Raw genomic sequence first — 12,848 nt, 5'->3', positions numbered from 1 at the left:
GTACATCTACCATTTTTTTATTCCCGAATAGGACTGCTCATGAGTGCCCTCTATGTGCTCCTCTCAGAAGTCTCTCATCTTAATTCGTAAAAAATTATAACCACTGTGATCCTGTAACAACACACAAATTACAAAAAAGGCTCAGAGTATTGAAGAAACAAAACATGTGCAGGTGGATTTTTCATGCTTTCAATGTTTCAATATTTTATATGATTTCATGATGAACTCCAAATTCTGTTTTTCAACCTTCCAGCACCCTGAGAACTCTTGTCCTTTGAAGTAATTGTCCACTTCAAAGAAGGGCTTAGTGATTAATGAAAAAAAATTGGACGAGGCCATAGATAGATAATCAACAAGGTTGCCCAAGGCCAGCTTCAAAGTCAGTTTTTTGTTGAAATGCGACCCATGATTTGTCCGCCAAGTACGCAGATCTATTTTTGATGTTACTGTAAAATAGCGAAGAAATCACAGCCATTAAAAAAACAGAAGAACTTACAGTAAGCCGAAGTGAAAAGACCTGTTTACTAGCACTGAATCATTCACTGCTCTTGATGATACCCTAATGGCCTCTGAAATACACTGAGTGTCTTAGCATGAACTGTAAAGCTGTCCTTCCATTTTCAGTGATGGTCATTTCTTGTTTCGCCATGAGGAGCATGGTTTTCTGGTAACTGGATTGGACAACAAAACAAAGCTCCAATTCCTGGCTCTATTTCCTCACATGTCACTAAGGCTAATGTGTCTACATTCGAGCTGTATTTTTAATCAAACAAATAACTGCGTTTTTGAGATAAGTCACAGTTGTTGGAGGTCTGAGAGAGTCGTTGTTAAGCTAAAAGTATAATTTGCTTCTTTGGTTTTGCACTGCAGCTACATGGCTAGTGTAGCTTAGCTTGTACCTACCATTTATCACTAGCACTGTCTCAATCATGGCACATATCAAGGGTGACCATATTTGAGTTTTCAAAAAAGAAGACACATGGGGCAGGTAGGCAGCAGAAATGCTTCCATAATAATTTAACTAAACCTCTGCTGAATTTTAATATATAAACAGATACTCTTTAACTCCCCGTGTCTGCGTGGGTTTCCTCCGGGAGCTCCGGTTTCCTCCCACAGTCCAAAAACACACGTTGGTAGGTGGATTGGCAACTCGACAGTGACCGTAGGTGTGAGTGTGTGAGTGAATGTGTGTGTGTCTGTGTTGCCCTGTGAAGGACTGGCTTCCCTTCCAGGGTGTATTCCCGCCTTGCGCCCAAATGATTCCAGGTAGGCTCTGGACCCCCCGCGACCCTAAAATTGGATAAGCGGTTACAGATAATGGATGGATGGATGGATACTCTTTAACAAAATATATAACAAATTACTTTTTGGACAGATTCCGTTCCATTCAACATTTGGCCCTAAGAAAAAATAATAAAATAATATTTTTTGTCAATTCTTGACAGTTTATTATAATTTAAACTTATTTTCTGTTCACACCAAACTTCAAAACTGAAGCCCTGTGTTTTAATGACTTGTTTACACCGGAAAACTCATGATCATGACAGAAACTGACAAGTTTACTTTTTAACTGTGTTTTTTAAACGTTACGAAAAGCAAGCACCACATTTTATCAAACAGAAGTAATAAAGACTTGATAAATGATCAGAACATTGCTGGGATCTAGACATTATGTAAAAACACTTATATTTCATATTTTATAAGTTCTAGTTGATAAAACGTGCTAGATTTAATTTAGTTTCTCTCCTGTTCTAGTTTAATGATCCGAAGTTAGCTTGTTTTCTTCTAAAGTTAATGTTAAACAGAAAAACTGCGCAGAAGTAAGTTGATTAACTCGTCAGAAAGTCAGTAACGGTCAGGTGTGTCCGTGTGTTTGTGTCGTTATAGGGACAGAAGTGACGACTTTCGGTTTTATAAAATTACAGCAGAAAGTGAAAGGCTCGTGTGACACAGAAACGCTTCCAAATACGAAGAAGAGACTATGATAAATAACCTTAACAACTTTGAACACATTTCTGTTCGAGGCTCCAGTAAAACACTGATGTAGAGCGGAGCTCGGCGAAGTGTGTCCCATTTCTGCTCTGAGCTTCAACCCCTTGAATACTTGATCCCGGCGCGCACCTTTTACTCACCTACAACAACGTCATCAAACGTCATCGAAGTGCACATTCAATAAAGGGATTAGGGCTTGTTGTACGAATTGGGACAGGGTTAAGACTGTGGACGGCAAAGTCCCGGAGAGTTTTTGAGGTTTAGAAGTCCCGGCCTGACGCATTTCTTAGGTCCCGAAAAGACATATCCGGCAAAAAGAGGACGTCTGGTCACCCTACACATACCTCATTTCCTATATAGGACCACCAATTATATGACACATGCTGGCATGCTGTTTTATTAAATAATAGACAAAAATATGGGCTGCTTTTACTACAGCAATAATGTTGTATTGTATTGCATTTATGTTTTTCGCATTCTTCTCATTAGACCCCAGCTTTGACTCCTGTATATAGTGAGTTTTATTTGGACTCTAATCCTACTTCTATTTCCTAAAGACTGTGAAATATCACTTTTATAGGTTAGTCTGGATAAGACTGTATGCTAAATGTAGTAAATGTAAATGGTAACTTAAAATATGTCAACAAAATCAGGCCTCTGATGTTAATTATATTATATTTTTTGTAATGAAGATATTCAAATAAAATATATTTCCCAGTAACATTATCAGATTAACTAGGACCCTCAGCACTCACTGCATCTCACTGAGTTGCTACATGCTTGAAACATGATTAAAAAAATTGCAGTTGATATCAGATTAAAAAAAATTAATCAATTTTTGAAAAATCAACTTTGGGTAGGGTGACCAGACGTCCTCTTTTACCCGGACATGTCCTCTTTTTTAGACTTAAAAAAATGTCCAGGCGGAATTTCACAAACATGGGCGGCGTGGTGGCGCAGCAGGTAGTGTCGCAGTCACACAGCTCCAGGGGCCTGGAGGTTGGGGGTTCTCCCTGTGTCCGCGTGGGTTTCCTCCGGGTGCTCCGGTTTCCTCCCACAGTCCAAAAACACATGTTGGTAGGTGGATTGGTGACTCAAAAAGTGTCCGTAGGTGTGAGTGAGTGAATGTGTGTCTGTGTTGCCCTGTGAAGGACTGGCGCCCCCTCCAGGGTGTATTCCTGCCTTGCGCCCAATGATTCCAGGTAGGCTTTGGACCCTGAACTGGACAAGCGGTTACAGATAATGAATGAATGAATGAATGAATTTCACAAACATCTTGTTTTTGTTTTTTTAGAGCTTACATAGGTTATATATATTAGATTTGAGACATTTCGTTAACAAACTAGTCCCGCCCTCCCCTACTCCGATTGGTTCGCTTGAGTGAGAAGGGGGCGTGGTGAAGTAGCCTAAAATCTTCTGATTGGACGGTCTGAGTGTAGAGCAACCGTTATTGGTCGATAACCTTCTCTGTAAACATTTAATTGGTCAGTCTGCACGTCAGTAGTTCTTGTTTACGTCAGGCAAAGCTCATGTACCCACCCTCATCTCGAGCAGCTATGCCGAAACGTAAATGTACGTTTTCGGGTGAATTCCCATGTTTTGTGTAACAAACAGAGGTGTAGAGGACCTAAAAGCACACATAGGTTCAGCTAAGAATACAACGGCAGAGAGCTCATCACCCCCCCCGAGACGTGTCCTCTTTTTCACCATCTCAGATCTGGTCATCCAACTTTTGGGGGCTGAGTCAAAACTGACAATCAGGCTTAAGAAAGCAAATATATATATCATCTAAACTGGTTAAACCACTGTTCAGTCTGTTACTGTTAATACCTATGGCTTTTGCTAGTGTTTCAAGAAAGCATTTAAATCTCCACTGAAGTACATAATTTTCACATCAGATTAGCCATTAAAGCTGGATGGAACTTGCCGTTGGCTGCAGTGAATTACAGAGGCCAGGACTGCCGGCAGTTAGTGTTTACTGTGATGTTGTGTTTTTACCTGATGACAGGTTGCTCCCAAGGGAATCTCAGGCAAAACATGCTCTTCGGATTATCACTGACTGGAGCCCGAGGAATGTTTTCTTGTTACTGTCACTGTCATCACGCCCTTAAAGAGGGGTTGATGCGTAGGCCATCTTGAGGAGGTTGTTTTGGGGTTATTGAGGGATTTTAGGAGTGCTGCTAAATGTTTATTGCTGAGGGCTTCCTGCTTTAGTTTAAGTGTTAACTTAGCATCCACAGAACTAGCCTGGGACACGAGGTCATAAGTTCAACCCCAAGCAAATGGCCACTGCCTTTCTGCCTTCCGGCAAAAGCCTTTTTGTGTTTCATAAGAGTAAAACCAAGTCTTTTCAAATCACCATTTCCACTGTGTCGTTGGACATCTCAGCTTGGAGGAAAACACTAAATGGCTGTTTCTTTTTTAAACCTAACAAATGTGCTGGCACTCACAGGTGAAGCTTGTGACTATATATTGTAAGCTGTAACAGCAGGACGACTGGCAATACATATATTTGCTTGTGAATGTAGCCGGTCGATAATGAAAGCTCATCTTATAGATGAAGTGGAATACACTGCATGGATTTGGCTTAAAATTACTCCTTCACTCACCTAATTTCTCACTCACTCATGTTTAGCAGGATGAAGATTTTCCACAAAGAGAAATCAGTTACAAATCAGTTACACTATCTGTATTTGAAGTGCTATGTTACAAAATAAAACACATCAACACCATGGCAGCAATACCAGTCAGTTCTAATCAGATCAGAGCTCAGATAAGGACTTAGATTTTTTTTTTGTGCTAATGCAGACCTCTATTAGCGCTACATAGTTTTTCACAATCATTCTTTTGTGTCTGCTGTTTTGTAACAAGTGTTGAGTGGTTTTGAGAGGTCATTTGGTTCAGGTTGTGCAGCACGATATGCATGTGGTCATAATAGCCATAATCAACAATCTGCATTCAAACACTGTAAGCTCACTTGAGTACTGCCAGTACTGGCTGTGTGTGTGTGTGTGTGTGTGTGAAGTGTCCTCAGAGTCATAAAAATCACAAATATTTTGAGGATATTGGGACATTGGCTGATTTCTGTGAATCAAATATATATATATATATTTATTTATTTTATTTTTTTGAATAAAAACTGCATAGACCAAGTAAATAGCATGGAATTTAAAAATCAACGAAAATAATCAAGACATCATGCAAAGCATAGCGTGTGTGTGTGTGCCAAGTGTTCTGTCCTCTGAAAAACAACTAGTTAGGACTTTTGCTATCACATATTTACAAGCCTCTGAAGCATTTAAAAAACATAAATGACATACAAACATGTCTTTTCAGTGTTTACAGTTAAAAGCAGGGCCTAGGTTTAATGTTATTTTCTTAACAGACCCCTCAGCAAGTAAGACCTCACAAGTGTAGTATTACTTTACTGTGTGTGGAAGACAGTTACTGTATTGTTGCTGTTCCACTGTTCCAAGAACAGCTGAAAGCATGTCTCACAATATTTCACTCCTTCGGTCACGACCAGTTCCAGTCACAGAAACAGAAGATCTATTACTGAAATATTGAAGATTTTCTCTCAAGATCACTCTTTTCTTCCTACTGAGCTATGAATGAATGACTCACTAATTCAGACTGTAGTGTTGGGTTATAGCTAGTTGGTGTTCTTGCTAAAAATGACCTATTAAGGACCAACACCCAGTTGAATTCATGTGTTCCAAAATACCCAAAGAGAGGAAATGAGATGAAGGAAACCCTGAGGAATGTTTGTGAAGCCAGAGTTCATTCAGCACAGTTCTAGTCTTTTGACACTGAAAATTATGACACTGAAACAGACCCCAAGTGAAGTAGCATGAAACCAAAACAGTGCTGTGGCAGCTGTTATTTTGGTCAATTCAACATGAAAATGTTCACCCGATAGGACGTGTTTACAATAGGTACGTATGAACAATTACAGATAGAACATATGATAAGGGAAATATTTGACTAGTTTTGCACAATTTAACAATCACTGGAGTCTTAAAGAAATGTCAGTGACACACTTTAAAAATAACACAAGGATCAAACACCACAGGAACTATCCCCCATTGTCTAAACAGTCCTGCTCACAATGACTGGTTTCAGCACCTGTTCTTTTAAATGCTAATGAGGTAGAGCTCAGCCCCGGAGAGATGAGCAAAAGCTGTGGATTTTAACCATTTTCATTCTGTTCTCTTTCTTCCCTGTTCTCAATTTTTACTAATTAAATAAGTAAACTTATTTAGCTGTGTTTGTTTTGCTGTGTTTAACCTCATCTTTGCACTCTCACCTAAACATGCGTCCAGTGCTATGACTGGAGACGAGGAGGCAGGACAGCTCTAAAGTGCCTGTACTCTGTGTAAAATGAGAAAATCAGAATTCATCTTTTTTAGCGTTTTAAACTATAAAACCTGACTGGGTTGTTTTGTTTCACACTTGTTGGTTATGTTGGTAGGCTCCAGAGGTGACATTTTTATGATATGAATCATTTAAGTAAAGAACTGAACTTGTAGACAGCTACAGAACTGAACTGACCTGACTGTAGTATTGAAAATCATTTGGGAATCCTCTTTGCGAAATGAGCTTTGAGAAGCGAGACTCACTGAGTGATTACTGCCATAATTCATTCCTTCCGTCCAATACAATACGCAGAGGATACTAAGCGTGGGATTTCAGTTACTCAACATTCTGTGTGTGTGTGTGTGTGTGTGTGTGTGTTTTCATGATTGTTAAAAACAGCAATTAGAAAAGATAGGCCACTGATTCTGCTACCGTTCGGCAACATTTCCAACCAATGTGGAAAACTGGATTTATCAGATGGCCCAGGCAATGTGCAAGGCATTAAAAGTCCATTCCAGGAAGGTTCATTAGGTCACCAAGAAAGAAAATTAGGAATGATCTCCCTCTTTTAGTTCTCTGAGATGTTATCAGGCAAGTGAATAGTTTGTCTTGGGACAGAAAGAAGGGAGGTCCCACAAAGAGCACTGACCTTCTTTTCAGCTAACCCACTTCTCCTGACAAATCGTTAGACAATTCTTCTTATTAAATTAAATAAAATGTTATTTGTATAGCACTTTTTATAGCATAAAAGTAGACTTTGTTAAATAGCTAACGGACAAGTGAAGGGCAGGACTGACAGAAAAATCCCTTGAGGGCGAGGAAGAAACAACAGAAAACTGTGAGATTAATTATTGACTAAAGCCAGAAACAGATCTGGAACACCATCAATTACAGTATAAGCTATGGCAAAAGGGAGATAGGCCCCTCTTTGGAGTATGGTTTTCTATGGAGATTATACAAACTGTATGCACCACTGAATATGTGTGGACAAGTCTGAATTTTCTCATAAGGGTCGTCCTCAAACTCAAAATATAGTCAAATAAATGAAAGCTAGCATGAGCCAGTTTGTACAAATGATCTAATACCTACATGTTTTATTTTGTTTAATTTATTAGCATTTTCCTAGCAAGCAAGTTTTTGAAGTGAAGCAGACACTATCCCTAGCTTTTTGCTTTTGTAAGAGAAACCCTAAATTTGATTTATAAGATAATTATGAGTAGTTTGATGAGTAGCTTTCATAATGATTAGTATTCATGATTATTAGCATACACAATGACTAGCACTCACAATCAGTAGTTTTTACAATGGCTAGCTTCTATAATGACATGCAAATGGCTAGCATTCTTCATGACTAGCGTTCATATCTCTACCTGTGGTTAAAAAAAAAAAAAAAAAATTAAAAAAAAAAAATCAGCAGCAACTTTCCCTCAGGGCCAGTCCACCTCACTTCAGTGAATGTAAACAGCTGTAGCATGAGAGTATGACAAAGAAACTCAAGCCATTTAGTTTTATAGGACATTTACGAGCCTCTCAAAACATTTATTTTCTCTCTGTTATTTACTCACTCTCCTCAGGGCCTTCATCCGTCATTAGCAATGATGACGACTCGGCTAGTCCTCTCCACCATGTCTCCAATGGCTCAAACACACCGTCATCGTCAGACATGAACACAGATGCTGTCATCATCGGAATGACCAAAATCCCAGTCATCGAGAACCCGCAGTACTTCCGCAGCACCAGCAGCCTCCTTAAATCAGACACCTGTGAGTAGATACGGGTATTTCATTAACCATTTAAATACTCTGCATTGCTGCATACACAAAAAGTGTCCAAAAAATCCAGAAATACTGCTAGCTTCCCTGGTCTCCAGTTCTTCTGAAATGGACACGCACATTGTGAAAGCATGTTTTGTTCTGGAGTGTTCATTATACAGATGTTTATGCAAATTTTCAGATAAATGTAACATAAGCTGCCATCTAGATGACATCTTTTTCAAGGATGATAGTGTTTACCTCTCTCCACACAATCTATATGTGTCAGTGTTTTGATATTCATGTCTGAGTCTATAGATAGCCTGCAAATATCCACAGAGTAATGCATATCTGCCTGCAGACACACACACTCTTTCTCTCCCTCTTTACACCCTCATATATCATATCCCTCTTTACTCTCCTCCCTGCTCCTCCTCCTGTCTTGCTGTACTTTCTTCCCCACTCTGGTTCCTTTTAATATTGGGTTATGGTATGCAGTGAGTTACTGGAGATCGATGTAGCCTCATCATCTCAGCCTCGCTAATGTAATCGGCTGACTGGCTAGTTTTTCTTCAAAAGCATTTCTTAATCACATCAGGGATAAATCTCTGAGAGCTGCGTTTCTCTCTCTCTCTCTCTGTCTCTTTCTCTCTCTATCTTTCTCTCTCTCTCCTGTCTCTGTCTCTTTCTCCCTCCCTAGCACAGCACACTAAACGACTGATTAATCTCCTCTTATCTCCACACTGTCCTCACTCTGTTAGGGGACATCTGACTTCAGTTAATACTGTGAGGCATCTTCATTTGTCCCGCTCTGAGAATTGGTATTACTCATATATTAGCACATTTGAAAAGCATTTAAAATGCATTTTAGATCAAACAAAACACTCCATTTTGCTCTTCCTTTTCATTTTCAAATGAGCAGAAGTGTTAGGATGTCAGTGACGTGTCTGTTTTTAAATTAGCATTAAATAAACTGTTAATTTTCTCTTCTTCCACATTAAAGGTGTGTGTTATGTGTGTATGATTTCAGTTGTCCAGCACATTAAAAGGCACAACATCGTCCTGAAGAGGGAACTGGGTGAAGGAGCCTTTGGAAAAGTGTTCTTAGCTGAATGTTATAACCTCTCACCGGACCAGGAGAAAATCCTTGTGGCTGTAAAGGTACTATAACCACCCATAATTGGAAATTCACACTAATTTATCTAATTTTATACCAAAGTAGCCATTGTCTAAATGTGGAGAGCTGTGTGGTGGTAATGATTGGTAATATGGCATTTATTTGAATGTAAATGCATATATATTTGTGTGTGTGTGTAGACCCTAAAAGAAGCCAGCGAGAATGCACGTAAAGACTTCCACCGTGAGGCCGAGCTGCTGACTAACCTGCAGCATGAACACATCGTCACATTTTACGGTGTGTGTGTTGAGAGTGACCCCCTCATCATGGTGTTCGAGTACATGAAGCATGGAGACCTTAACAAATTCCTCAGGTATGTGTGTGTGTGTGTGTGTGCGCTCATGTTGTAACACGGTGGATAACAATGCTTCACTTTATGCTGGAGACTGGGGTTCGATGCGCATCTCAGGTACGATAATTACACAATGTTAATAAGAGTCCTTTGGCAAAACTCCTAATGCTGCATTACCTGAAACATGACTAAAAATTGTGAGTTAATCTGGATAAATGAGTGACAAATTACAAAAATGTGTGTGTGTGTGTGTGTGTGTTTTCCAATAGTGCTTACTCACCGCCTTACACTTTGTCCTTGTAGCTTCCGTGATCTGTTAAATGATACAAGCCAGAGTCTCCATTTTGAAGCCTGTAACAAATCCACAGGACACATGAGAAATGCCTGAGTCTCTCAATTCTATACCCTCTTTCACTCACTCACACACACACACACCTGCTCATTCGGTAGGACTAAGCACTATTTCCTTCAGCACAAATGCTGATTACTGAGTCTTGTATATCTGACTCTACTGAATTCAATTAAAGTATTATTGAGCATATTTAGTTTCTACAGCCCAAAATATTAGTCTGAATTTATGTCTGACATTGAAAATCTTTCTCAGTTATTTGGGATCATTTGAGAGCATATCATCATTGGCCAAAGAAATTTATCTCCATTTTTGTGCATATTTAGATCACTACTTCATATGAACACAACAATGTTTTCCTTTGGATAGTGATGATAAGTAAAAATAGCAAAGTCCCAAACTGATGGTCAATGATCTTTCATTTCACTGTAGAGTCATTAGATGTAATCGCTTCTCTTTACCTTCCCTCTCCCTCTGTTTCATTTCTCTCTCTCTCTCTCTCTCTCTCTCTGCAGGGCTCATGGTCCTGATGCGGTGTTGATGGCAGACAGTCAGGTGCAGCAGCAGGTGGAGTTGACTCAGTCTCAGATGCTGCACATTGCTCAGCAGATCGCAGCAGGGATGGTGTATCTGGCTTCACAGCACTTCGTACACAGAGATCTGGCCACGAGAAACTGCCTGGTGGGCGAGAACCTGCTGGTGAAAATCGGAGACTTTGGCATGTCACGCGACGTCTACAGCACAGACTACTACCGGGTGAGGGCTCCCCACTTCCCCCTGTGGCACTTCCTGTTGCCCTTTATGCTTCACATGGTCCTCAGATCAGTTGAACTCAAGATAGCAGTGAAGATGTAATTATTTCTCAACATTGATATATTTGGTTTATTCTTTGCTGGACAACTTTAAAGTGGAGTATTTACAAATTCATCAAAATGTCTGGATTATTCAATCTCAGGTGTAAACAGTGCCACTTGTAGAGTGTTGTAGAGAAACTTACTGAGCCTTAATTCATAACATAAGTAGAGTTACTTGATTAAACATGATGACACACGTACACATCACCCTTACAAAGCACATCATTTAACCATGTTGGAACATTGCTGTGAGGATTTGATAGTGTTTACCCACAAGAGGATTTGTGAAGTCAGATGCTGGTGTTTGTTTGGGATCACAAAAGCCACTCCAGCTTAACACACAGGTATTGGACAGGGCCCCATGAACACTGGAGGGTTTAATACACCTTAACTCAACACCTGGCATTGAGCATGGTAAAATTAGGCTCATGTGCAGCTTCTCCATGCCTCCCAATCTATTAGTCATTGTTTTATGTTGGATTCAATGCCTGTGCCAGCACCTTGATTCAATCGATTGGTTAGAAGGAGTGTTCAAATATAAGTGGACATAGTATAGTCTCCATCTCTACCACTGGACTAAAGTGTAACATGTGAAATATGAAAGGCCTTTGTGTTAGAAACTAAACTAAGGGTCATGATTAATATATTGTACATGGCACATCACCACGCACTGCACATTGCACCCACTGTCTGATTTCAGACCCCTGCTTGTGTAAGCACACTGTTCCACACCTTTCAGACTCATTAGGAAAGACTGTAAACATGGTTATAACTCTAAATTGTCCTGGATAAGAGCATCGGCAAAATGCCATAAAGATAAACGTCATGGTGAAGAAGTTGAGAAACTTGAGGCATTTTAGACTTGATGTGTGTAGATTGTTGCCACACAGAAGGAAGCTATAGCCTTCGCATAGAGAATGAGTTCTGGAACATAAGATCAAGAAGCTCTGAAAATAAGTCCGGATCAATACGCTCTACATATTCTATTCCCTACATTTATTGAGCAGGGTGAAGTGGCTGGAGAAAGCATCGTGACTGTACCCAGTCCACTGTGATGTCAGCAGCGTTTATGTGTGTGAGCATCATTGTATGTATGTGTGCGTGTGTGTGTGTGTGTGTGTGTGTGTGTGTGGCCCTTACATTCACCGTCAGTAAGTCTCTCTCAGATTAACGGGCTGGGGGTGTAGGGTTGAGGGGGAGTAGAGGGGTGGACATGGGAACAGGAAAAGGGGGTTTCCATGGCGACGAAGAAGGAAAAGGACAAGAGCGCCGGCGCCGACAGACAGAAAACTGAAAAAGTCATTAAAGAACTGTGATTAACATTCACCTCCCCATCCGCCATCCACAGTGCAGAGAGAGAGAGAGAGAGAGAAAGGGGATTGCATGTGGAGAAGTAGAGGCACTAGAAAGGGAAGAGAGAGGGAAACAAAAAAAGATGGAGGGGAAAGAAACACATTTTGAGAGTCTTAAGTATTTTCTCTGCTGTAGAGCCTTCAAATTCATAGATTTTTTCACATTTTAAGGGTTCATATAATGAAAGAAATTGTATATTAATTTTATTTCAGTTTCTTGAAGTACCTCGATCCTTGCTTTGGATCTCTGCCTGTGAGGAGTTTCTGTGTGTGAGGGTTTCCTCCGGGCGCTGGGCTTTCCTCTGACATTCCAAAAACACACCTTTGTCAGTGGATTAGCTGTGTGGAATTGTGTGAGTGACCGGGTGAGTGTATGAAATTGTCCACTGGTTTGAGTGTGTGAGTGAAAGTGGAATGCCAGTGTGTGCGTTCCTGCCTTGTGCTTACTGATTCTGTGTGGGCTCCTGACCCACCAGGACCCTGGACAGAATAAAGCAGTCACAGAAGATGAATGGAATGTATTATTTGCTGATTTGTGATTTAGCCCTGTTCATGTTTAAGTGATATAAAGTGTTGTGACTGAAGTGGAGTGACTAGAGAGGTAGATGAACGAAAACAGATTAAATATCGTGCTGCTCCTGGTTGTCTGAGGTCTTCAAATCCAGACCAGTATTTCACTCTACCGGCCAGCCATAGCAACAAGGCAATTTAAAATCCTGGCCTGG

The 12,848-nt window shown here is 40.2% G+C and overlaps 1 protein-coding gene across 1 annotated transcript in view; it reads left to right on the top strand.

The window, feature by feature from the left end:
* ntrk2a (neurotrophic tyrosine kinase, receptor, type 2a) overlaps positions 1–12,848 on the top strand; it is a 49,132-nt gene that overhangs the window by 27,759 nt on the left and 8,525 nt on the right. Inside the window, exons 12-15 of the mRNA XM_066643927.1 lie at positions 7,923–8,111; positions 9,130–9,260; positions 9,417–9,589; positions 10,433–10,673. Coding sequence (XP_066500024.1) covers positions 7,923–8,111; positions 9,130–9,260; positions 9,417–9,589; positions 10,433–10,673 — 734 coding nt within the window. The remainder of the gene's footprint in view (positions 1–7,922; positions 8,112–9,129; positions 9,261–9,416; positions 9,590–10,432; positions 10,674–12,848) is intronic.

This window comes from Hoplias malabaricus, chromosome 14 (assembly GCF_029633855.1).
Source record: "Hoplias malabaricus isolate fHopMal1 chromosome 14, fHopMal1.hap1, whole genome shotgun sequence".
Lineage (NCBI taxonomy): Eukaryota > Metazoa > Chordata > Actinopteri > Characiformes > Erythrinidae > Hoplias > Hoplias malabaricus.
This window is presented reverse-complemented; position numbering and strand designations above follow the sequence as displayed.